The sequence below is a fragment of the Bufo bufo genome, chromosome 5 (genome assembly GCF_905171765.1).
Source record: "Bufo bufo chromosome 5, aBufBuf1.1, whole genome shotgun sequence".
NCBI classification, from domain to species: domain Eukaryota; kingdom Metazoa; phylum Chordata; class Amphibia; order Anura; family Bufonidae; genus Bufo; species Bufo bufo.
Genome location: NC_053393.1, coordinates 365,531,598 through 365,558,374, shown reverse-complemented (window position 1 = coordinate 365,558,374; position 26,777 = coordinate 365,531,598). Strand labels below are relative to the sequence as shown.

General features: G+C 43.1%; 1 protein-coding gene across 2 annotated transcripts in view; it reads right to left on the bottom strand.

The window, feature by feature from the left end:
- The window catches only part of MYLK4 (myosin light chain kinase family member 4), a 260,581-nt gene that overhangs the window by 80,361 nt on the left and 153,443 nt on the right, over nucleotides 1-26,777 (bottom strand). For both annotated transcript variants that reach the window (XM_040431984.1, XM_040431983.1), the window contains exons 3-4: nucleotides 12,394-12,490; nucleotides 7,408-8,014 (exon numbers count right to left, since the gene is read on the bottom strand). In XM_040431984.1, the coding sequence (XP_040287918.1) occupies nucleotides 7,408-8,014; nucleotides 12,394-12,490 (704 nt within the window). The remainder of the gene's footprint in view (nucleotides 1-7,407; nucleotides 8,015-12,393; nucleotides 12,491-26,777) is intronic.

Sequence of the window (26,777 nt, the reverse complement as noted above, 5' to 3'; positions counted from 1 at the left end):
TGAAGATCCTGAAAATCACCTTCTCTGAGGATTATTTACTGAGTGAAAGACCTCAACATTTCTATAGAACTCAGGAAAGAGCGAAAAATAAAGCAAAAAGCCAGGAAGGTCTAGAATCTGCATGGTCCAGCATTGGAGTCAGCCAGTAAGGTATTTGCTGATCAAAGCTGCTAGACATTACTACTGTGAGAGGGACATTGTTAAGACACCCTTCACACTTGGGTATGACCTGGCCAGTCATATTTTTAACCCTGTACTCCTCAGTTGGAAATGACAGCTCCCTTTGGAAGTGTAATATTGCCAGCCATAGATTATGCAGAGACTCTTGGAAGATAAAGAGGAAATAGTATTATAATTCCCTTCCTTAGGCCTCTTTCACATGACCATTATTTTTTCTGTTTGCGGGACGTTTTTTGCGTTCTGTATACGGAACCATTCATTTCAATGGTTCCGCGAAAAAACCGGAATGTACTCCGTATGCATTCCGTTTCCGTATTTTCGTTTTTCCGTTCCATTTAAAGATAGAACATGTTCTATTATTGCCCACAAATCATGTTCCGTGGCTCCATTCAAGTCAATGGGTCCGCAAAAAAAATGGAACACATACGGAATGTACTCCATATGTCTTCCGTATCCGATCCGTTTTTGCAGAACCATCCTTTGAAAATTTTATGCCCAGCCAAATTTTTGCTATGTAATTACTGTATACTGTATATGCCATACGGAAAAACGGAACGGAAAAATGGAACGAAAATGGAAACACAATGGAAACAAAAAAACAGAACAACGGATCAGTGAAAAACAGACTGCAAAATACTGAAAAAGCCATAAGGTCGTGTGAAAGAGGCCTTACATCCATACACACTGTAAATAGTTTGAACTGTGTTTAGATACCATTGGATGTACTACAACTCCCATTCTACACTTACGTAAGGACAAATGTTTGTTGTCTACGTCTGGCCTGGTTACTGTCTCCTGCATTATACACAGGCAACTGCACCTGCGCCAGACCTACAATATTAACCCCTTAGGGACCCATGACGTATCGGTACGGCATGGTTCCCGAGTCCTTAAGGATCCATGACGTACCGGTACATCATGTGTTGTTCCGATCACCGCCGCCCGGGCGGTGATCGGAACAAGGTGCCTGCTCAAATCATTGAGCAGGCACCTCGGCTAAATGCGCGGGGGGGTCCCGTGACCCACCCCATGTCGGCGATCGCCGCAAACCGCAGGTCAATTCAGACCTGCGGTTTGCGGCTCTTACCTGGTGCGGCGGCGGTGGTCGGCGGTGCCATCGGGTCCCCATGGGGCTGTGGGGGGGACCCGATGGCATGGAAGGTAGCGCGATGCCTAAGGAAGGCATCGCGCTGCCTTCCGGTGAAGAGCCTGTGAGATCCAGCCCCCTGGATCTCACAGGCCGGAAGCTGTATGAGTAATACACACTGTATTACTCATACAGCCAATGCATTCCAATACAGAAGTATTGGAATGCATTGTAAAGGTTTAGACCTCCAAAAGTTCAAGTTCAAAAAATAAAGTGAATTTTTTTTTTACAAAAGAAAGTTTCCCCCCCAAAAAATTTAAAGTTTCAAGTAAAAATAAACAAAAACGTCATTTTCCCCAAATAACGTAAATTTTTTTTTGTGAAAAATAGGGAAAAAAAAAATATACATATTAGGTATCGCCGCGTCCGTATCGACCGGCTCTATAAACCTATCACATGACCTAACCCCTCAGATGAACACCGTAAAAAATAAAAAATAAAAACTGTGCTAAATAAACAATTTTTGTCACCTTACATCACAAAAAGAACAGCAAGCGATCAAAAAGGCGTTTGCCCACCAATATAGTACCAATCTAACCGTCACCTGATCCCGCAAAAAATTAGCCCCTACCTGAGACAATCGCCCAAAAAATAAAAAAACTATGGCTCAGAATATGGAGACAAATGGTCCATCACATGATCCATCACCATGGTAAAAGATCATGTGATGGATCATGTGTTGACCGGAGTGACGTCACCACAGGTTCTTTTCCTGCAATCAGCAAAGAAGGAGACAGAAGAGAAGCCGGGCTGCGCGATCAAGTGGACTAAGGTGAGTTTAATATTTTATTTTTTTTAACCCCTCCAGCCCTATTTTACTATGCATTCTGTATTCAGAATGCTATTATTTTCCCTTATAACCATGTTATAAAGGAAAATAATAATGATCGGGTCTCCATCCCGATCATCTCCTAGCAACCGTGCGCGAAAATCGCACCGCATCCGCACTTGCTTGCGGATGCTTGCGATTTTCACACAGCTCCATTCACTTCTATGGGGCCTGCGTTGCGTGGAAAACGCAGAATATAGAGCATTCTGCGATTTTCACGCAGCGCATAAGTGATGCGTGAAAATCACTGCTCATGTGCACAGCCCCATAGAAATGAATAGGTCAGGATTCCGTGCGGGTGCAATGCAATCAACTCACGTATCGCATCTGCGCGGAATACTCGCCCATGTGAAAGGGGCCTAAAACATTATTTTTTTTCTTTAAAAAAGAAATCATTGTGTAAAACTTACATAAATAAAAAAAAGTATACATATTAGGTATCGCCGCATCCGTGACAACCTGGTCTATAAAAATATCACATGATTTAACCTGTCAGATGAATGTTGTAAATAACAAAAAATAAAAAGGTCCCAAAACAGCTATTTCTTGTTATCTTGCCTCACAAAAAGTGTAATATAGAGCAAACAAAAATCATATGTACCCTAAACTAGTACTAACAATACTGCCACCCTATCCCGTAGTTTCTAAAATGGGGCCACTTTTTTGGAGTTTCTACTCTAGGGGTGCATCTGAGGGGCTTCAAATGGGACATGGTGTCAAAAAAAACAGTCCAGCAAAATCTGCCTTCCAAAAACCGTATGGTATTCCTTTCCTTCTGCGCCCTGCCTTGTGCCCGTACAGCTGTTTACGACCACATATGGGGTGTTTCTATAAACTACAGAATCAGGGCCATAAATATTGAGTTTTGTTTGGCTGTTAACCCTTGCTTTGTTACTGGTAAAAATGGATTAAAATGGAAAATTTGTCCAAAAATTAAAATTCTGAAATTTCATCTCCATTTGCCAATAACTCTTGTGGAAAACCTAAAGGGTTAACAACGTTTGTAAAATCTGTTTTGAATACCTTGAGGGGTGTAGTTTCTTACATGGGGTCACTTTTATGGAGTTTCTACTCTAGGGGTGCATCAGGGGGGCTTCAAATGGGACATGGTGTCAAAAAAACCAGTCCAGCAAAATTTGCCTTCCAAAAATCGAATGGCATTCCTTTCCTTCTGCGCCCTGTCGTGTGCCCGTACAGTAGTTTATGACCACATATGGGGTGTTTCTGTAAACTACAGAATCAGGGCCATAAATATTGAGTTTTGTTTTGCTGTTAACCCTTGCTTTGTAACTGGAAAAAAAATATTAAAATGGAAAATCTGCCAAAAAAGTGAAACTTTGAAATTGTATCTCTATATTCCATTAATTCTTGGGGAACACCTAAAGCAGGGGTACTCAACTGGCGGACCGCGGTCCAAATACGGACCGCGGCCGCCAGTTGTCCGGACCCCGGCCATTCTTCAGAGCGCTGCTCCTCTCCTGCACACTGTGCCGTGCAGGAGGAGGAGCTTACCGGCGCACTTCCGCCTGTCCCACAGCGCAGTGAGACAGGGCTTCCTCCACATGTAGCGCTCCTCCTCCTGCACACTCTGGCAGCTCTGCTCAATACAGCGGCGGGCACAGGAGATGATCGTTCTCAGCAGCGCAGGAGGAGTCTCTCCCTCCCCCCTGTGCTGCTGCTGTCCCCGCCGCTGCCAATAAGAAGAGGCAGGAGGAGGAGGGGAGGGGCTGTGGCCACTGCGCCACCAATGAAGATAACTGACCTGTATTACAAATACAGGAGGCGGGTGCTGGAATCAAATAGCCGGCACCCGACCTCTGTGACAGGGAGCTGCGATCAGCTGCAGTTGAGTTAACCCTTCAGGTGCGGTACCTGAGGGGTTAATTGTAGCTGATCGCAGCCCCCTGTCACAAAGGTCGGGTGCCGGCACCCGCCTCCTGTATTTGTATAAGAAACGTTGGTGGCACAGTGCGCCCCCCCCCTAGTATAAGAAACGTTGGTGGCACAGTGCGCCCCCCCCAGTATAAGAAACATTGGTGGCGCAGTGCGCCCCCCCCCTTTCCCCGTTATAATAAACATTGGTGGCTCAGTGGGAGGTGCCAATGAGGGTTAAAAATAATAAAAGAAAATTAACTCACCTCCTCCAGTTGATCGCGTAACTACCGGTCTCCAGTTCTTACTTCTTTCTTCAGGACCTGTGGTGACGTCACTGAGCTCATCACATGGCCCATTACCATGGTGATGGATCATGTGATGAGCTCAGTGATGTCACCACAGGTCCTGAAGAAAGAAGAACTGGAGACCGGCAGTTACGCGATCAACTGGAGGAGGTGAGTAAATAATTTTTTAACCCTCATTGGCACTGCCCACTGCGCCACCAATGTTTATTATATTGGGGGGCACACTGCGCCACCAATGTTTATTATATTGGGGTGATGGGGGGGCGCACTGCGCCACCAATGTTTATTATTTTGAGGGGGGGCGCACTGCGCCACCAATGTTTATTATATTAAGGGGGGGCGCACTGCGCCACCAATGTTTATTATATCGGGGTGATGGGGGGGGCGCACTGCGCCACCAATGTTTGTTATTTTGAGGGGGGGCGCACTGCGCCACCAATGTTTATTATATTGAGGGGGCCGCCAGACGAAAAAGTCGGACATGTAGTACTTTGTCTGGCGGCCTCTCACCGTGCTGCGCCGTAACTCTGCCCCCATCCCCATTATAGTCGATGGGCACAGAGCAGCGGCACGGCAAAAGTAGTGGCAAGATGGATCTGACAGGGTGAGCAGCCTGTCGGATCCGTCCTGCTGCAAGTGTGAAAGTACCCTTACTAATGAGCGCTTCCATCATGGAACGCCCATTAGTACAGCCTTTACCTCCACCGCTACTTGTGCTAGTAAAAAAAAATATATATTACGGCAGTGTTTCCCAACCAGTGTGCCTCCAGCTGTTGCAAAACTACAACTCCCAGAATGCCTGGACAGCCTTTGGCTGTGCGGGCATGCTGGGATGCTGGGAGTTGTAGTTTTGCAACAGCTGGAGGCACACTGGTTGGGAAACACTGTATTACGGTACCTCCACCTCCATTTGCTCACGCTGTGGAGAACACTCCCTGCTGACTAGAAGCTCAGGACAGGACCCACAAGACGTCATCACGTTGGAGCACCGGTCCTGAGCTTGCAGTCAGCAGCGAATGTTCACCGCAGCCAGGTGAATGCAAAATATTTTTTATTTTTTGCAAAAGCAGAGAAGGGGGGCACTAATGGGGGCAATACTCTTACTGGGGGCACTAATGGGGACATTATTCTTACTGGGGCACTAATGTGGCCATTACTAATTCTGGGACTTACCCGGGGCGCTCCACTATAACGTCAGAGCGCCCCACGCGCATGTATCACATGATCGCATGGCATCTTTACTGTTGGCGTTCAGCTCGGACCTTCACCTGACTGCAGACCCTGGTATGTGGACCTTTAATAAAACTAGTTGAGTACCCCTGACCTAAAGGGTTAACGACATTTGTAAAATCAGTTTTGAATACCTTGAGGGGTGTAGTTTCTTAGATGGGGTCACTTTTATGGAGTTTCTACCCTAGGGGTGCATCAGGGGGGCTTCAAATGGGACATGGTGTCAAAAAAACAGTCCAGCAAAATCTGCCTTCCAAAAACCGTATGGCATTCCTTTCCTTCTGCGCCCTGCCGTGTGCCCGTACAGTAGTTTACGACCACATATGGGGTGTTTCTGTAAACTACAGAATCAGGGCCATAAATATTGAGTTTGGTTTGGCTGTTAACCCTTGCTTTGTAACTGGAAAAAAATTATTAAAATGGAAAATCTGCCAAAAATGTGAAATTTTGAAATTGTATCTCTATTTTCCATTAATTCTTGTGGAACACCTAAAGGGTTAACAAAGTTTGTAAAATCAGTTTTGAATACCTTGAGGGGTGTAGTTTGTAGAATGGGGTCGTTTTTGGGTAATTTCTATTATGTAAGCCTCGCAAAGTGACTTCAGACCTGAACTGGTCCCTAAAAGTTGGGTTTGTGAAAATTTCTGAAAAATTTCAAGATTTGCTTCTAAACTTCTAAGCCTTGTAACATTCCCAAAAAATAAAATATCATTCCCAAAATGATCCAAACATGAAGGAGACATATGGAGAATGTAAAGTAATAACTATTTTTGGAGGTATTACTATGTATTATAGAAGTAGAGAAATTGAAACTTGGAAATTTGCAATGTTTTACAAATTTTTGGTAAATTTGGTATTTTTTTATAAATAAAAATGATTATTTTTTTACTTAATTTTACCAGTGTCATGAAGTACAATATGTGTCGAAAAAACTATCTCAGAATGGCCTGGATAAGTCAAAGCGTTTTAAAGTTTTCAGGACTTAAAGTGACACTGGTCAGATTTGCAAAAAATGGCCAAGTCCAGAAGGTGAAATAGGGCCAAGTCCTTAAGGGGTTAAAGGCACCCCGACTACCATCAGGCAGGCACCCTTACATCAGGGTGTGCTCTGAGGGAAGAAAGGGTGCGCCCACTGGGGGATTCACCTGTTTGCCATTCTGAGCTGCATGTGGTCCTTGTTACTAAGAGAGATGATCATATCTACTAATGAAAATATACTGTATAAGAAGTTTTTCTAAAAACAATTTCCTAACATTTTGTGGAAAATGCAGCTCCAATGTGGATATATTATTTAAAGGGCATCTGTTAGCAGATTTGTACCTATGAAACTGGCTGACCTTGTCGCATCTGCGCTTGGCAGCTGAAGGCATCTGTGTTGGGCTCAAGTTCATGTGTGTCGGCATTGCTGAGAAAAATTATGTTTTAATATATACAAATGAACCTCTAGGAGCAACGGGGCGTTAGTGTTACACCTAGATGCTTATCTCTCTCTGCCCTCTGCACTGAGATTGACAGGGCCGATGTGATGACCTTTTCACTGCCTGGCCCTGTCAATCAAAGTGCAGAGGGAGCAGCAGTTGAAGAGAGAGGAAAGCTTCTAGGAGTAATAGCAACACCCCCATTGCTCCTAGAGGCTCATTTGCATATATTAAAGCATCATTTTTCTCAGCAACGTGGGCACCTATGAACATGGGACCAACACAGATCCCTTCAGCTACCAAGCGCACATGCAACAGGTCAGCCAGTTTCATAGGTACAAATCTGAAGATGCCCTTCACAATAAACTGAAACAAATTGCACTCAAGCTAAATAATAGTTATGGGGATACAGTTGTTCCTTACCTTTCTATTGCAGTGGTTTCTTGTTCAGTGTCTTTAAACACTAGGCATGGAGAAAGGCGATCAGATGTGTCAGAATCACTCATGGTTAGGAGTAGATCTTCTGATGCTAGTGACTCTGAGGAGTCATGCACAGTTTTTATTTCTTCATCCAATGTACTATTATGGACATTATCATCCTCTTTCTGTTGAGAAATAATTTCATGTCCCACTTTGTGCTCATCATATCTTTTTTCTATTTGTGCATTTGTTTCATCATCAGATACTACAATGAGAAGATTGCCTTCTTCTTTGTTCTCATCAGTACTGTCGAGTATTTCCTCTTCAGCCTCTGCTGTGCTACAGACCTCTGGCAATGCTGGAACCGGTTTATCACTCGCACACATGGGTAGCTCATCTTCTTTAACACAATAAATAACAGGAGAGCCACCTTCAGCAATAGCACCAGCATTTGTGTTTGGAATATCTATTGATATAAAGTTCTCTTCTTCCTTTATTTCAGGAGACCGTTTCTCAACGAGTATAACAGATGCCTTTTCAGCATTTTCTCTATTGAGTTTTTGGACCTTTTCTTTATAGCTGCAGGACTGCGTGTTTTGGACAGATCGCTCTAAAAGCAATGATAGGACAGCAAGCGTATAATAGCAGGTCTGATTAGTATGCATCTAAATAGAATTGGTCAGCTTTCCTGAGAAATCTATTAAAGTATATATCTGGGCAGCACAATAGCTCAGTAGTTAGTACTGGTACTTTGCCGTCCTGGATTCAAATCTGACCAAGGATGACATCTGCATGGAGTTTGTATGTTCTTCCCGCATTTGTGAGTGTTCCCTCCCACACTCCAATGACATTGATAGGGAATTTAGATTGGGAGCCCCACTGGGGACAGCAAGTGTTGATAATGTCTGTAACGTGCTATGTACACTGTATGTTAGGAGTATTAGAACAGAGCACTGTGCCATCCATCTGTTATTCCTCCTGTACATATATGAATATATTAAAAGGGTTTTCTGGCTTATGATAGCCTATCCTCAGGGTTCCGACTCCCAGGCCTCACACCGATCAGCTGTACAAAGTGGCTGCAGCACTTCGTGAGTGCTTAGGCCTCTTCTTACCGCATGTGACACCACATTCAAATGGATGGGGCTGAGCTGTGATAAAAAGCACAGCAGCTATCAAATGGACGACGCTGTGCTTGATAAGCTGCAAGGAGGCCATGGCACTCACTAGAGCTGCGGTGAGCGCCAAGAGTTGGATTTCCCCCCATATTATATTGATGACCTTTCCTGAGGATAGAGTGTTCTTTCCCTCCCCCGGCTGAGGTTGCACTGCTGGGTTCTCTACATTACAGGTTTATGTGTAATATACTTTACAATTTCCTAGATTTGCTTCATGCTGTCATTCTTTGCTATATGAATTTTTTGTGCAGACCTGCTAGTATTGATTTGTGTGCCTGGGGGATAGGGAGTGGGGGGCTGCGTATTATGGCAACCCCCTAGTGTGTCTTATTGGTTTTATGGTGTTTCTTATATGTGGTATGTATATATGATATTTAATAAAGGTATAATCATTTATATAAATATATTGGATTTTGGAGTGCTCACCTCTATTGCCTACTATTTTCTCTTTTGGTGTTTCTGGACAGGGGTGTAACTATAGGGGAAGCAGGGGAAGCGGCTGCTTTGGGGCCCTGACCCCGAAGGGGCCCATCCAGGAGGAGGAGGACTAAAAGATTTTGTCAGGGCTCCCTCAACAGTATTACACAATGAAATTATATCAAGTGACAGTATAGACAGTGTAGAAAAAGGATGGAATAGCCTGGTCTGAGAGAGCGATCTTTACTAGCCACAATCCTGGCTAGGAATGGGGGCGGCATGAAAGGAAGGGGTTGCAAAAAAATTGCTGGGGGAGGGGGGCCCCATTCAAAAATATGCTGTGGGGCCCAGTCATTTCTAGCTGCGCCACTGTTTCTGGATTATTAACAAGTATGGCAGTGTAGCACCCAGTTGTTGTTTTTATAATTGGGGGCTGTGAACCCACTTATCGTCTTCATCTTTCCTGAGGATAGGTCATCAATATTTAAATCCTGGAGAACCACTTTAAAGGTGTGTGTGTGGGGGGGGGACTGGGAGTACAATATTGATGACCTATCCCCAATATGTTGGAGTGCTACGGCCTCTTCTAACAGCTGATTGATGACCTATCATTAGGATATGTATCAATATTTTAACCCCTGAAAAACCCTTTAAAGGGAGTCTGTCACCTAATCTGAGCTTTTTAGACCGCTCAGATCAGGTTATAAACTCTTTGGCCCTAATTACAATGGTACCTTTTTTTTCTGTGTCCCTCATCAAGATCATGAAAAATACACTTTTTAAACTTATGCAAATGAGCTTCAACAAGTGCCCAGGGGCGGCGTTACTGCCGTAAGTGCCCAGGCCCCTCGGCGATGTGCCCAGAAAAACACACCTCTTTTTAGCCCTCTGACCTATTATTACCTTCTCCTCTGCCTTCCAGATCTCGCCCGTGCACCGCTCCACGGTTGGCCCGCAGATGCACGCTGCTCTGTCCATTATGGGCAGAGGAACAGCTATTCATATTGCGCATGCGTCGGCCAACTAAAGACAGCTGTGCTGAGACTTGCCGGCTCACCGTCCTCTGGTGCCGCTTGTGACTTCTGCCGGCTGGAGGCGGAGGAGGAGGTAATAACAGCGAACAAGGGCGGGCCAGAGGGCTGAAAGAGGTGTGTTTTTCTGGGCACATCGGCGAGCAGCCTGGGCACTTGCGGCAGTAACGCTGTCCCTGGGCACTTGCCGAAGCTCATTTGCATAAGTTTAAAAAGTGTTTTTTTCATGATCTCGAGGGTCAAAGATTCTATAACCTGATCTTAGTGGTCTAAAATGCTCAGATTAGGTGACAGACTCCCTTTAACAACTTGGTGTTACCATTCCTCCTGTAAACGGTCTGACATTGTCAACACCAACTGGACAGTGTCAGACTGTATAGGAAAAAAAACGCATTGTCAATTTTTTCATACATTTCTAGGAAGGATAATGTTCCAGAATTGTTATTTTTATTCATTTTCTATATGTATATTGTGACACAGTGAGGGGAATGGTCTAGGAAAACAGGTATTTTCCTCCCAGCATGTGCTGCTGGGATTATTTACGGCCAGGTGGGGTCAAATACCGGACTGGATTTTAATTGCCGGTCTGGGTTTTTGGCAGCACCTGGCTGTCCTTAAATAGGCAGCTGGGCTCAGCAGCAGGATCTCTGTGTTGGGATCTGAGGCTTGGTGCCAGGTTGGAGGCCTGAGACCCATGGGCCGAGGAAACAGGCCTCCTAAAGCCTGCCGTGGACTGCTGGAGGCAGAACTGACATCAAGGTGACTTGTCTTATATGAACTTTCCAATTTGTGTGAAGTAACACCAAGATGTACTTTTCATTGTGTGCGAAGTAAACACCAAGACTGCAAAGTAACGCATTGTTTTGTGTATTTGCCTCAAGTGTGAATAAACACTGAAGTTTTGCGTTAAAAACTTGTCTTTTGCCTCTGTACTGCGTCCGCTTACCCTATCTACCAGAGCGAAACCCCACAATATATACTAAAACAGATATCAGAAGAGCTGACAGGTCCTCTTTAAAGCATTTGACCAAAGGCTTGTTTTCAAGTAGTCACTAGCATTAGCAAACACCAAAAACAACATTTAAAGCATCACCAAGCTTAAAAAGCCAATGCAGCACTTAGAGATGAAAGCTATTTTCTCATACTAGAACAGGTATCTGTTTAGCATAAGGCTCCATTCACACGTCCGCAAAATGGGTCTGCATCCTTTCCGCAATTTTGCGGAATGGGTGCGGACCCATTCATTCTCTATGGGGACGGAATGGATGCGGACAGCACACAGTGTGCTGTCTGCAGCCGCAATTGCGGAGCGCGGCCCCGATTTTGGGTCCGCAGCTCCGCAAAAAGATAGAGCATGTCCTATTCTTGTCCGCAGCTTGCGGACAAGAATAGGCATTTCTATGGGGGCGACGGGCTGGTGTGTTGCGGACCCGCAATTTGCGGGTCCGCAACACACCACGGATGTGTGAATGTAGCCTTACCTGTAGAAATTGCAAGATTAAATAACTGGTAAATCAGAAAATAAAGTAACACTGACATCTACTGGGCTCTGATTACATCATTTGAGTATACGTCCTCTGCTTTAACTTTTTACTGCTATAATAAATAAAAAAAACTGTTATAATAATAAAAAAAAACTGTTAAAACTGTTAAATAAAAACAGCTGATGGATATATTTCATTTTCAACTGTACTACAGTATGTAACTGTAAAATAAAATGCAAATTATAAACAGAAACTGAAATAAAATAATAGTAGAAGGCTCAGAAAAATATTAGACGTTAACTAATGATATTATATTACAATGCTGCACTGGAACATTGCTCAGTACTGTTTTTTTCTATACATGCCTTTTTATTTACAGGACTTGAGAAGGAAGGAAATGTAGCATTCTTGTTAGCAGCAAATATAACATTGTTCTTCAAGTTAGCACCACCTTGAAATGAATGCATGTGGAATAATACTGAATTACTATCAAAATACTGAATAAAAAGGAAACCAAACTCATGTGGATTTGGCCTCATGCACATGACCATATTTTCAGTCCGCGCCCGATATGCATCTTTTGCGGATTGCATGTGGACCTATTCATTTCTATGGGATGTCATTCGTGTGCTGTTTCTGTGATGTCCAATTCTTGTCTGTTTCTACAAAGAAGTTGCGACATGCACATGGCTAATATACATAATTTGCAGATCTGCGATTTACAGACTGCAAAATACATATGGTTGTGTGCATGTAGCCTTAATATTCCCATCTGTAGGTTAATGGTTGGTTACACAGCTTTGTAGATACAGTAGATGGTGACAAGGTGACCTGGGTTTTCACACCTTACTTATACCTGTGATTTACATTGGAACATACCTGCATCCGGTGGCTTCTTTTTCTTCAAGGACTTTGTTCCCTTCAAACTCAAGGAAGCATTTTTCTTCTTTTCACTTGTGACTTGATCATTGATGATCTATGGATATAAAGAAACATTTAAATTTTTCTTGAAAACAATCATAATTGAAACAACAAATTGTACACAGATCAAACATATTTATTACTAAATGTTTATAGCAGGGCTACTCACGCACATACCTGGGTCTGCTGTCGGATGAAAGTCCGTGCTGAAAAAAATATAATGAGGGACAACACCAGTGGCGCATAGTGGCAATTTTTTTTTTGTTTGTTTGTTTTTACAAGCCATGCCTCTAATCCCATCCAATCCCCTTTATATCTCCCACACAGTATTGATACTGCCTTAGTGCCAAAACATAGTAAGAATTTCCATTTTAGTGATGCTCCTTAGTGCCTATCCATGGTCTATAGCAACATATATTCAATTGACATTAAAATTATATATTCAAGCATTCAACTGGGACAAATGAAGGCTGAACCTTTTATTGTCATACATATTTCATGAATTATTTAGTAACACAATCCTTTGTTTAACTTTTAATTGTAGAATAGGTGCCTATGACTCTGGGTTTATTGAGTCTGAGTTACATGTATGTCCTTTGTGCACAACCCGTAAGTTACAGAAAGCAGTGCTCGACTGTTTCTGCAAAAGATTGAACCCAGGACTGATGATTGGGGTCATGTGACCCTTAGGCTGGGTTCACACGGGCGTTGCGGGTGCGTTGCGGGAAAAGAGGCAGGTGCATTGCAGGAACATGCAGGATTTTTCCCCGCGAGTGCAAAGCGGTTTAATGCGTTTTGCACGCGCGTGAGAAAAATCGGCATGTTCGGTACCCAGACCCGAACCAAGACTTCTTTACAGAAGTTCAGGTTTGGGTTCAGTATTCTGAAAAATTCATTATTTTCCCTTATAACATGGTTATAAGGGAAAATAATAGCATTCTTTAATACAGAATGCTTAGTAGAAGGTCAATTGAGGGTTAAAAAAATAAATAAAAATTAACTCACCTCCTCCAATTGATTGCGTAGCTGCCATTCTCCTGTTCTTTCTTCAGGACCTGTCAAAAGACCTGTGTTGACGTCACTGAGCTCATCACATGGTCCATCATGATGTATCATGTGATGAGCACAGTGATGTCACCACAGGTCCTGAAGAAAGAACAGGAGAATGGCAGCTACGCGATCAATTGGAGGAGGTGAGTTAATAAAAAAAAAAAGAATTAACCCTCAATTGACCTTCTACTTAGCATTCTGCATTAAAGAATGCTAATATTTTCCCTTATAACCATGTTATAAGGGAAAATAATACAGTGAATAGACTTTGCCGATTTTCACGCAGCTGCATTCACTTCTATGGGGCCTGCGTTGCGTACAAAATGCACAATATAGAGCATGCTGCGATTTTCACGCAACGCACAAGTGATGCGTGAAAATCACCGCTCATGTGCACAGCCCCATAGAAATGAATGGGTCCGGATTCAGTGCGGGTGCAATGCGTTCACCTCATGCATTGCACCCGCGCGGAAATCTCGCCCGTGTAAAAGAGGCCTTATCCATCCAATAAGTGTGAGTTCCAGAAATAGGAACTTGGGGGGGGGGGGGGGTCATTTATTAAGACCAGCATTTTAGACGCCGGTCTTAATAAACCCCTATAGCTTGCAGTGGATCCGCCAAAGTTATGTAGAGGCGCCGGCCTCTACATAACTTCGGCACAGCCAGCGCCAGTCTAAATGTAAGCCAGCTTCCTTTAGACCATTTTCTACACTTAAAACAGCCCCACTCCCACCCACACCCTCTTTTTTACACTGAGCAAAAATATAAACACAACACTTTCGGTTTTGCTCCCCTTTTGCATGAGCTGACCTCAAAGATCTAAAACATTTTCTACATACACAAAAGACCCATTACTTTCAAATATTGTTCACAAATCTGTCTAAATCTGTGTTAGTGAGCACTTCTCCTTTGCCGAGATAATCCATCCCACCTCACAGGTGTGGCATATCAAGGTGCTGATTAGACAGCATGAATATTGCACAGGTGTGCTTTAGACTGCCCACAATGAAAGGCCACTCTGAAATGTGCAGTTTGATCACACAGCACAATGCCACAGAAGTCGCAACGTTTGAGGGAGATTGCAATTGGCATGCTGACTGCAGGAATGTCTACCAGAGCTGCTGCCCGTGCAATGAATGTTCATTTCTCTACCATAAGCCGTCTCCAAAGGAGTTTCAGAGAATTTGGCAGTACATCCAACCGGCCTCACAACCACAGACCACGTGTAACCACACCAGCCCAGGACCTCCACATCCAGCATGTTCACCTCCATGATTTTGGATTTTGCCGTTAATGCATTCTGAATGGATAAGGATCCACTCAGAATGCATCAGTTTGGCTCAGTTTGGCTCCGTTCCTCCTCCTCCACTTTGGAGGCGGACACCAAAACGCTGCTTGTAGCATTTTGGTGTCCGTCTGACGAAACTGAGCCAAACGGCCCGTCCTGACACACAATGTAAGTCAATGGGGACGGATCCGTTTTCACTGACACAATATGGCACAAAAGAAAACTGATCCGCCCCCTATTGACTTTTAATGTTGTTCAAGACGGATCCATTTTGGCTATGTTAAAGATAATACAAACAGATCCATTCTGAACGGATGCATGCGGTTGTATTATCTGAACAGATGCATTTGTGCAGATCCATGATGGATCCGCACCAAACGCAAGTGTGAAAGTAGCCTTAAGAACAAAAATATGCAACGTTCTTTCATGTATATCCTTAGTCTTTACTAATTACACATTTCATAAATGATACAGTATTATTTTTTTTTAAATAAACCAGGATAATTATGTTTCTATTACATTTTAATATACAGGGTGGGCCATTAATATGGATACACTTTAATAAAATGGAAATGGTTGGTGATATTAACTTCCTGTTTGTGGCACATTAGTATATGTGAGGGGGGAAACTTTTCAAGATGGGTGGTGACCATGGCGGCCATTTTGAAGTCGGCCATTTTGAATCCAACTTTTGTTTTTTCAATAGGAAGAGGGTCAATGCAACCCTCTTCTCCCACTCTTCACACACTGATAGCAACACCACAGATGAAATGCTAGCACAGGCTTCCAGTATCCGTAGTTTCAGGTGCTGCACATCTCGTATCTTCACAGCATAGACGATTGCCTTCAGATGATACGAGATGTGCAGTACCTGAAACTACGGATATTGGAAGCCTGTGCTAGCATTTCTCCTGCGGTGTTGCTATCAGTGTGTGAAGAGTGGGAGAAGAGGGTTGCATTGACAATCCAACACAATGGGCAGCACATTGAACACATTTTGTAAGTGGTCAGAAACTTGTAAATAACTCATGAAAGAATAAAGTTTCGTTAAAACCAAGCACACCATTGTTTTTCTTGTGAAATTCCCAATAAGTTTGATGTGTCAAATGACCCTCTTCCTATTGAAAAAACAAAAGTTGGATTCAAAATGGCCAACTTCAAAATGGCCGCCATGGTCACCACCCATCTTGAAAAGTTTCCCCCCTCACATATACTAATGTGCCACAAACAGGAAGTTAATATCACCAACTATTCCCATTTTATTAAGGTGTATCCATATAAATGGCCCACCCTGTACATACAGCACTACACAATCATATTGCAGCTGATGTACAGTATATACTAATAGCCAAATACAGTATGTGCTCACTGTATACACTGCTGCACAGTGCAATTGCCCAACTTCAGCTATTTCATTATAGTACATAGGTTTATGACAAATTATTCATTATAAGAATCAAAATGAAAACTCTATGAAAACCTAACTGGGTAATGTGACCTTCCTAAAAACTCCCACCTTGTTTGCTCTCAGAAAGAAAGACAGATGTGGGAGTCAGACATTAACTATGGCTATAAAAAGAACCAAGGGTTACAAGTGACATGGAGCTGGAATATCTACAGTGTCTCGTTACCAAGTCACCCTCATGCATATGTTCTCTGGCCTTCATTTATCAGGTTCAGGCTGCAGTAGACAGTGTGCTGTCTTATTAAAAGAGCCTGAAGATGACAACAATGTCTTTCCATCTATCTATCTATCTATCTACATTTATGTTCTACAGAGTACATTTGAACAATGCTAAATGATGTGTTAAATTGGTGGTCTGCTCCCCCTACTTGTCAGACAGGTCCTTTGATGATAAGCTGATCACAAAGGGTCCCACTGTTGCGACTATCCAGCAAACAGCAGTAATTTGTGGGGAAACCTGTCAGTTTGTCTTCAGTTTCCCGGCAGCACCATCATGTGTAGGATTAAGCATTGCACATTTCCCATTCAGATGAATGAGCCGTCTGTGTAATGCGGGACAGGACAAATTCTACAGAGTCAGAGACGCTCTTTAGAATTAGTGATGAGCGGCAGGGGCTATATTCGAATTCGTGATATTTCACGAATATTTGGGCAAATATTCATCGTATATTTGCGAATTCGAGATTATTTTCTTGACTGCGAAAATCGGCAATGTAATATTTGCGTAATGTGCGTGAAATACAGGCGTGGGTCCCTTTTGCTACATTTTCCAAGCTGCTGGAAGTTTCCTGAGACTGGAGAAAATGGTTGACACGGCAGAACATTAAAAATGGCTTTATATGGAGTTAGAGTGCTCCAAAATATTTGCGATTGCGCTAATCTGCACTAATGATGCAAATATTTTGGCGCAATACGTGAAACTTCCCATTTTAGCAGGTCTGCATGTATGCATGGACAGCAGAACCTATCACACTACCTAACACCCTGCACTGGAACCTATCAGCTACACTATATCAGGATATAACCTACACTGACTATCTCCCACTAACTATCTGTATTATATATACACTGCTCAAAAAAATAAAGGGAACACAAAAATAACACATCCTAGATCTGAATTAATTAAATATTCTTCTAAAATACTTTGTTCTTTACATAGTTGAATGTGCTGACAACAAAATCACACAAAAATAAAAAAAATGGAAATCAAATTTTTTAACCCATGGAGGTCTGGATTTGGAGTCACACTCAAAATTAAAGTGGAAAAACACACTACAGGCTGATCCAACTTTGATGTAATGTCCTTAAAACAAGTCAAAATGAGGCTCAGTAGTGTGTGTGGCCTCCACGTGCCTGCCTGTATGACCTCCGTACAACGCCTGTGCATGCTCCTGATGAGGTGGCGGATGGTCTCTTGAGGGATCTCCTCCCAGACCTGGACTAAAGCATCTGCCAACTCCTGGACAGTCTGTGGTGCAACATGACGTTGGTGGATAGAGCGAGACATGATGTTCCAGATGTGCTCAATTGGATTCAGGTCTGGGGAACGGGCGGGCCAGTCCATAGCATCAATGCCTTCGTCTTGCAGGAACTGCTGACACACTCCAGCCACATGAGGTCTAGCATTGTCTTGCATTAGGAGGAACCCAGGGCCAACCGCACCAGCATATGGTCTCACAAGGGGTCTGAGGATCTCATCTCGGTACCTAATGGCAGTCAGGCTACCTCTGGCGAGCACATGAAGGGCTGTGCGGCCCTCCAAAGAAATGCCACCCCACACCATTACTGACCCAATGCCAAACCGGTCATGCTGGAGGATGTTGCAGGCAGCAGAACGTTCTCCACGGCGTCTCCAGACTCTGTCACGTCTGTCACATGTGCTCAGTGTGAACCTGCTTTCATCTGTGAAGAGCACAGGGCACCAGTGGCGAATTTGCCAATCTTGATGTTCTCTGACAAACGCCAAACGTCCTGCACGGTGTTGGACTGTAAGCACAACCCCCACCTGTGGACGTCGGGCCCTCATATCACCCTCATGGAGTCTGTTTCTGACCGTTTGAGCAGACACATGAACATTTGTGGCCTGCTGGAGGTCATTTTGCAGGGCTCTGGCAGTGCTCCTCCTGTTCCTCCTTGCACAAAGGCGGAGGTAGCGGTCCTGCTGCTGGGTTGTTGCCCTCCTACGGCCTCCTCCACATCTCCTGATGTACTGGCCTGTCTCCTGGTAGCGCCTCCATGCTCTGGACACTATGCTGACCGACACAGCAAACCTTCTTGCCACAGCTCGCATTGATGTGCCATCCTGGATAAGCTGCACTACCTGAGCCACTTGTGTGGGTTGTAGACTCTGTCTCATGCTACCACTAGAGTGAAAGCACCGCCAGCATTCAAAAGTGACCAAAACATCAACCAGGAAGCATAGGAACTGAGAAGTGGTCTGTGGTCACCACCTGCATAACCACTCCTTTATTGGGGGTGTCTTGCTAATTGCCTATAATTTCCACCTGTTGTCTATCCCATTTTCACAACAGCATGTGAAATTGATTGTCACTCAGTGTTGCTTCCTAAGTGGACAGTTTGATTTCACAGAAGTGTGATTGACTTGAAGTTACATTGTGTTGTTTAAGTGTTCCCTTTATTTTGAGCAGTGTATAAGCTAACTAACTATCTTATGTAATGACACAGGAAAGCACAGAGCACAGCAATGACACTGCTGTCTCTCTCAGAACTCCATAAAACTGTAGAAAATGGCTGCTGGGGAGTTTCTTATATAGTAAGGGGTAGGCAACTTTTCTATTGGTTGCTAGGGATGTTGCTAAGCTCAGAAAAAGACATTGCAAGCAAGAAGGGAGGTTACCGATGGAAAAAAAATCTAGGATATTTGAAATTCCAAAGTGCCGATATTCGCGATTAATTTTCGCGATTCGAATATTCGCGTCCAACACTATTTAAAATTACTATCCAACCTGGTCTAGAAGTGAGGTCTCAGAATAGAGCAGCCTCCTCTATCTATAAGGGGTTGTCTTACTTCAGCAAATGGCATTTATCATGTAGATAAAGTTTATATAAGGCACTTACTAATGTATTGTGATTATCTATATTGCCTCCTTTTCTGGCTTGATTTATTTTTCCATCACATTATATAAAGCCTGCTTCCTAGGGTTACAGCCACCCTGTAATCCAGCTGCTGTGGATATGCTTGCACACTATAGGAAAAGGCGCCCATGAGTTTTCCTATAGTGTGGCACTGCATCTGGAATGCAGGGTGGTCATCAGGGGCGTAGCTAAAAGCTCATGGGCCCTGGTGCAAGAGTTCAGCTTGGGCCCCCGTCCCTCAGTGCTTGTTGGCAAGGGGCAGGGGAGCACATAGCCTTCCTGCTGCCTGAGGCAAACATTGAAAGGGCACCCCCTCATGCCAAATTCTTAACCTAACCCCTTCCCTCCAGCCAGATGTGTAAATTGACCAGTATGCACTTTCTATAATGCCAGTGTCTTATGTGGCACAAGGGTCTTTGGGCCCCCTCAGGCTCCTGGGCCTGGTAGCGACTGCTACCTCTGCACCCCCTATAGCTACGCCCCTGGTGGTCATAACGCCTGGAAACAAACAGTGTATAATGCAATGAAAAAGTGAATCAAACCAGCAAAGGAGGCAATATGGACAATCACAATACATTAGTACGTGCCTTGTATAAACTTTCTGTACATGATGAATGCCATTTGCTGACGTGAGACAACCCCTTTAACCCTTTCTTTATATTGCTTTTCAAAAATGAAGGAACAAAGTTGTTGTGATTACAGTATCCCAACTCCACCGATGAGCAAAAGGATAAAAATGTTTTGAACGTTTGACTTTCAGGCTTCATATCTCACTATACACTACAGCTTTGAACGTGAGACTACCATCATTTTATAGGCAATCATCTTGGCTATCTCATACATAAATTGGACTTGCAACTATTTCTTCTTCTTCACTACAAATTACAACCTGTTCTCACATTCCCTAATAGCTCAGTATTTTATTAGGTTGATTCCCAAGCGAAAGGTCACTGGTTTGAATCCAGGAGCAGCCCTGATGAAGATTTCCCAATAAAAAAGAGAAATGGCATCATCCAGCTCATTGATAGCGGTAATTCGACCAAGAAAATTTTCAAACTGCATCATGTGAGAGCCATGACAGTTGGAAGAATATGAAATGAAATCCATTCCAAAGCCAAGAGGTGGACATCCAGGCAAAATATCGGAGTCAACGAGTTGGCTCATCAAAAGGTCTATCAGTTCTGGTGCGACAAACACGGCAGTGGAGGTGGTTTGTATGCTTTGTAATAGTGAGATTACAGATGTCCATGCAAGCACAGTGCAACAAACATTACACAAGTATGGAATGGTGGCCTGAAAAAGGTGAAGAAGCTTCGACTTAAATATCGTCATAAGAAGTGTCAGCTCGAGTTTTCAAAAAAAGTATGAACAGTGTATAGTAGAAGATTGGAAATGGGTGATTAGAAGCGATATGACAAAAGTCAATAGACTGGTCTCTGATGGCTGCAAATGGGTCTTGAATGGAAAAGAGGGCTAACAGATCAAGAAATTGAAGGAACTGTACAAGTTACTTTGTACACTAGAGTACTATAGGTATGGAAAGGACAACATAGTGTTCCAGCAGGACAACAACCTGAAGCATACGTCGAAATTGGTGAAGAAATGGTTAAATAGCAATAAAGTAGTGGTGCTGGATTGGCCCAGACATCAATCCAATCGAACACTTGTGTGTAAAGTTGAAGAAAAAGCTGTATTCGTACCCAATTGGGTCAACCAGTACGCACCAATATTAGGAACGTGTAGAAGACACCAGGGAACAGATTTTGGAGGAGACATGCTTGAATCTGATCAAGAGCATGCCCAGATGGATTCAGAAAGTCAAAGGTGGATTTACGAAAAAATTCGAATTTTAGGAGCAAAACAGTAACAATGTCGAAATGTTGAAAATTTCAAAACATTGTTACCCTTTTGCTCGTCAGTGTAATTACATCCAACATGCTGGAAGTTTTGATGTAATCAGTGTTGGAATACAAACATGGTTCTACATGGAACCAAGGGGGAGATATATATCTCCTTACGTCTGTTTTGTGGCATAAAAAAGTGACAAACTGCTAGTTTCTAAAAAGGGGTGTGGTAGGGGCAGGGCATGAGTGTGGCCATCAGGCCCATCATATTTCATCATCATTTATGCCAATTTCCAGCAGTAATTGACCGAAATCTACAACAGGTATGAGCCTTCTCTCGTCATAAGGCTACATGCACACGAACGTAGTTTGGTTCCGCATCCGAGCCGCATTTTCTGTTGCTCGGGTGTGGACCCATTCACTTCAATGGGGCCACAAAAGATGCGGACAGCACTCCTGTTGCTCTGTTCCGTAGCCCCGCAAAAAAAAATAGAATATGTCCTATTCTTGTCTGTTTTGCAGACAAGGATAGGCATTTTTACAATCGATCTGCAAAAAAATTGAATGCCATACGGACGCTATCCGTTTTTTTTGCGGATCCGCGATTTGTGGACCGCAAAACACATACGGTCATGTGCATGTAGGCTAAAACGCATCCTCTTGCGAAGTAGGGGATATCAAGATCAGCATAACACATGCCGATCTTGATAAATCTCCCCCAGAATTCCATAAAACATGTTAAAGTGCACTTTAAATTATAGCCAAGCTTTCATAATTAACAGGAAAAGCAAAGATAAGATCCTTTGCATTATGACTGACAGAAAAATGCTCCTTTCTCCACTTATCAGACTCCTCTCCTCCTCTTGCCTCCTGTACTGATCACTCACTTTCAATGCACTGATAAATCTGTATGAAGGCAGAGAGTGGTAGGAGGCAGAGATATTATCAGTGAATTGAGAGTGAGACTGACGACTCACAGCTTCCGCCAAAAACACTTCACTTAAAAATAACAGTTTCAGTAGTGTGAAAATATACGTAAAGGAATGGCAGACAAGGAGCATCATCGTCTTACTGTGAAAGAACACAAGCATTCAAACAGCAAGTTGATTTTATTTCACATAACTTTGTATTAAAGGGGGTTTCCAGAGCTCACTTGAGTGGGAAAAGTGCTCTAACTGCTCCATGCTGCTTACGCTTAGCCACAGACTCGTATCACCGAAACATCCCACTGTATTAAGAGTGAGTCTAATCATTCATGAACATAAATAATCTATTTTACCTGGAACTTCTATGAAATTCCCATTAATAATTTTTTTAACTAAATTTAAAGAATATTCTGGCAATTTCCAGCATCAATTGACAGGAAAGAACACGTTATATTCTGTAATGCCCCTTTTTCTTGCACTCCATTGCGGTCACCTGACATTTTCTGCTGTGTGGGTTGCCTATCCTAATGACATCACATCGACTTCTGGGACATGGCAAGGCTTGTAAGGTTCTGCTCTGTTGACACAACATGAAAATGATCTTGCCTCTTAGGGTGGTGTTCTGCTTGTTTTCCTGGAACCTACTCTGTGATGTTGACAATGACGCTGTGTATCTTTGGGTGGGGTTCTTCCAGGGGGCTTCAAGCAGGCTTGGATCTGTGATGTTCCAGCTATGCGGGGAAGTAAAAGCAGAGACCTATGAGTCTTGCGCTGGGTTGAAAATACTGGATGTGGGTCACAGATCACAATTATGCTGGAGGAGTCAAAATACACTCAGAACTTTATCACCTGACTTATAAAATCAAGTAGATTGAATGCTTGTGTTATTTATTTATTTAGTGTAAGCAGAAAACTCCTTTAAGCAGACTTTATTGGAGTGCCATTTCATGATTATTGTCCTCCAAAGGCCACCTTACTTCAAAAATCAGGACGGCATGTGTCATTTTTTTGTATAAATGATCTGACAGTGATAACTTATCCTAAGGATAGATCATTGGTAGGTAAGTCATGGAAAATCCCTTTATGTGTCATAAGCAAAACATAGGACTTGTGTAGGACGTGTTAGAAATAGATGTCTTCATGTGTGAGTTTATGATGTCGGAAGTATAAAGTAACATTAATAAAACACTGCTCCATACGATTAGTAAACCTTGAAGGCGTCAGTCATTAAAGGAGGTTCAAGACACCTGCTTCTTCTAGTCAGTGACTGGAAATGACAACATATTTCACACTTTATTGGTGACATTAATACACAGTAAAAGAATTCATGGAAGCTTACAGACTATCTTTTCTCAAATGAATTAATCCTTCAGCATAAATACTGAAGCACTCAGATATTGCTCTGTAGTTCTTAGATACTGCCCCACTCTAAGCATGGAAACACTGCCTGTGGTATCAAAATACAACACAAACACAACAAGAGTATCTAGAAAATGTATTCCATGGTTCCACCGATCACCTAAAGCTATTAAAAATAAAAATATTCTAAACATTAAAGGGAATCTGTCACCTGCTTTTACCATTTTAAGCTTTCACCATCGCTATGTTCACTAAAGTACCTTATTTCCAGCAGTCTTCTTTTTACTTTATTTTGTTTTGTCCTTTTGATATAAAAGCCCTTTTTATGATATGTTAAAGAGGCTCCAAGGTGCCCAGAGGGACATTTTTTTCCCTCTCTGGTGCCCAGTGATGCCCCCCTGCAGTGCCCAAGAACGCCTCCTGATCCTCAAATAACCTCCCACAGCCCCGGCAAACTGTTCCGCCCCCTCCCCACGTCATCGTCTACCTTCTAGAAATGCCCCGTCCTTCTTCCTGTCTGCGGCCAGAAAACTCGCTCAGGCACAGTACCGCCTGCGGCCTGCACCTGCGCAATCATCAAGCTCCTGAGGGCAACAGCCTCAAAAGTCTCACTGGGCATGCGCCGAGCCCAGTGATGTAACCTGAGCGCTGTTGCCCTGAGGAGGTTTATGATCGCGCAGGCGCAGGCGGGACTGCACCTGAGCGAGTTTTCTGGCTGCAGACAGGAAGAAGGACGGGGCATTTCTAGAAGGTAGACGATGACGTGTGGGAGGGGGCGGAACAGTTTGCCGGGGCTGTGGGAGGTTGTTTCAGGATCAGGAGGCGTTCTTGGGCACTGCAGGGGGGTGTCACTGGGCACCGGAGAGGGAAAAAAACGCCCCTCTGGGCACCTTGGAGCCTCATTAACATATCATAAAAAGGGCTTTTATATCAAAAGGACAAAATGAAATAAAGTAAAAAGAAGACTGCTGGAAATAAGGTACTTTAGTGAACATAGCGATGGTGCCAGCTTAAATGGTAAAAGCAGGTGACAGATTCCCTTTAAAGGGGTTTTCAGGAGTCAGGACTAATGCTTTGAAAATGAGAAAGAAATTGTAGTTTTGGCAATCTGAATATATTAACAATTAAACAGATAAATGCCAACCCTTTAATTCTCTCTGGCAACCAATCACTGTGAGTTCACCTTCCCCCAACTATTCTGCTTTGTAGAGACATGTCTGATAACAACTCTATTAGACAGCACACATTAAATAAGAAAATGTAAAAGATTCAGGACACAGGGCATCCATTGTACAAAAATGTGACCCAGAGTTTGAAAATGCTGAATGTTGCTTATATAGTCCTCTTGAAAAGGACATGTAGCCAGCACTTCAGGTAGAGAAGCCTATGAATCATTGGCCCTAGTTCAGTCCATATTGCTACAAGAGGGTTCAGAGAGGTATGAGAGAAATGTGCTGAGTCCCTGTGCTCTCCTGCCCATAAATGTATAAGATACAATTTATAAATACTTAAAAAGCACCAGTCATCAGGATCAACAAAACCAGGAATACTGCCTAGTAAGGGTTGATTCTGCTGATCAACATGACACCTGTCTTGTGAAAATTGGTTGTGGTGTTCTCGAGACAAAAAGAAGTTTATTCTTTAGGCAATGAGGGCTTCAGTGGACCAAGGGGGTGACACGCATTGGAAAGCTGAGGAGCTTTGGTACACCGGCTAGGTTTGCCCGTTGGTGCAATGAAGACCTTATTTTTCTTAAGAATAGAAGTTGTTTTTTCCCGGGAATGCTGCAACCGATTTTCACAAAACAGGTATCGTTTTAATCAGCAGGATCACGTAGTATGCCTGTTTATAGGGTTGATCCTGTCGATATGTTCCCTCTAAATGTATAACATATGCAAATAATACATGTGAGCATTGCATTTACACTTTTAATAATGAAAAAAGAAAGGCAACGATAGCCAAGTGGACTTGGGACTAATGAAGTTAACTTATGGGGAGAACGAAGCAAAAGGCCTCCAGTTTTTGTCTAAGGGAGTAACACTGGAAAATAAGGGAGTCTGCTTGTTCATCAGTAGTGTTTTTGATATTATTTCTAATAAAATATCTAGCAATTACTCATTTATGTTTGTTACTATAGCCTATGCCTCTAGTGCAGCAGATACAATGCATTTTGAAAGTTTTCTGATGATCAAGTTTTCCCCCATCAATCTGTGCTCAATACCCCATAATGAGCAAAGGAAAACAGAATTTTAGAAATGTATTAAAAAGGAAAAGATAAAATGTATATTTTCATAGATATAGTATTCAGATCCTTTTCTATGAAACTTGAAATTTAGCTTTGGGGGCCTCCGATTTCTCTTCATCTTTGAGATGTTTCTACACCTTTATTGGAGTCCACCTGTGGTAAATTCAGTTGATTGGACATGATTTGGTAAAACACACTCCTGTCTATATAAAGTCTTACAGCTGACAAAGTTTCACAATGCATATCAGATCAAACACCAAGCCATGAGGAGGGAAGAACTGACTGTAAAACTCAGAGACAGGATTGTGTGGAGGTGCAGATCTGGAGAAGGGTAAAAAAGATTCTGCTGCACTGAAAGTTCCCAAGAGCACAGTGGCATCCCTGATTCTTAAATAGAAGAAGTTTGGAACAATCAGGACTCTTTCTAGAGATACCCGCCCCACCAAACTATGCAATTGGGGGAAAAAGACCTTGGTAAAAGAGATGACCAAGAACCCAATGGTCACTCTGGCTGAGCTTCAAAGATTCTTTGTGCAAATGGGAGAAACATCCAGAAGGTCAACCATCACCGTAGCATTCCACCAATCTGGGCTTTATGGCTTTGAGTGGCCAAAAATAAGCTTCTCCTCAGTAAAAGACACATGAGAGCCTGCCTAAAGTTTGCAAAAAGAAGCACCTCAATAAGTCTCAGACTGTGAGAACCAAGATTCTCTGGTCTGATGAAACCAAGATGAAACTTTTTGGCTTCAATTCTAAGTGACATGTTTGGATGAAACCAGGCAACACACAATCCCATCCCTACAGGGAAGCAGCATCATGCTGTAGGCATGTTTTTCAACAGCTAGGACAGGGAGACTGGTCAAAGTTGAATGGGGCAAAGTATAGAGACACTCTTAATGAAAACCTGATCCAGAGTGCTCTAGTCCTCAGACTGGGCCAAAGCTCTACCTTCCAAAAAGACCTAAGCCCACAGCCAAGACAACACGGGGTGGTTTAGTGACAATTCTGTGAATGTTCTTGAGTGGCCCGGCCAAAGCCCTCCCTTAAACCTAATCGAATATCTCTGGAG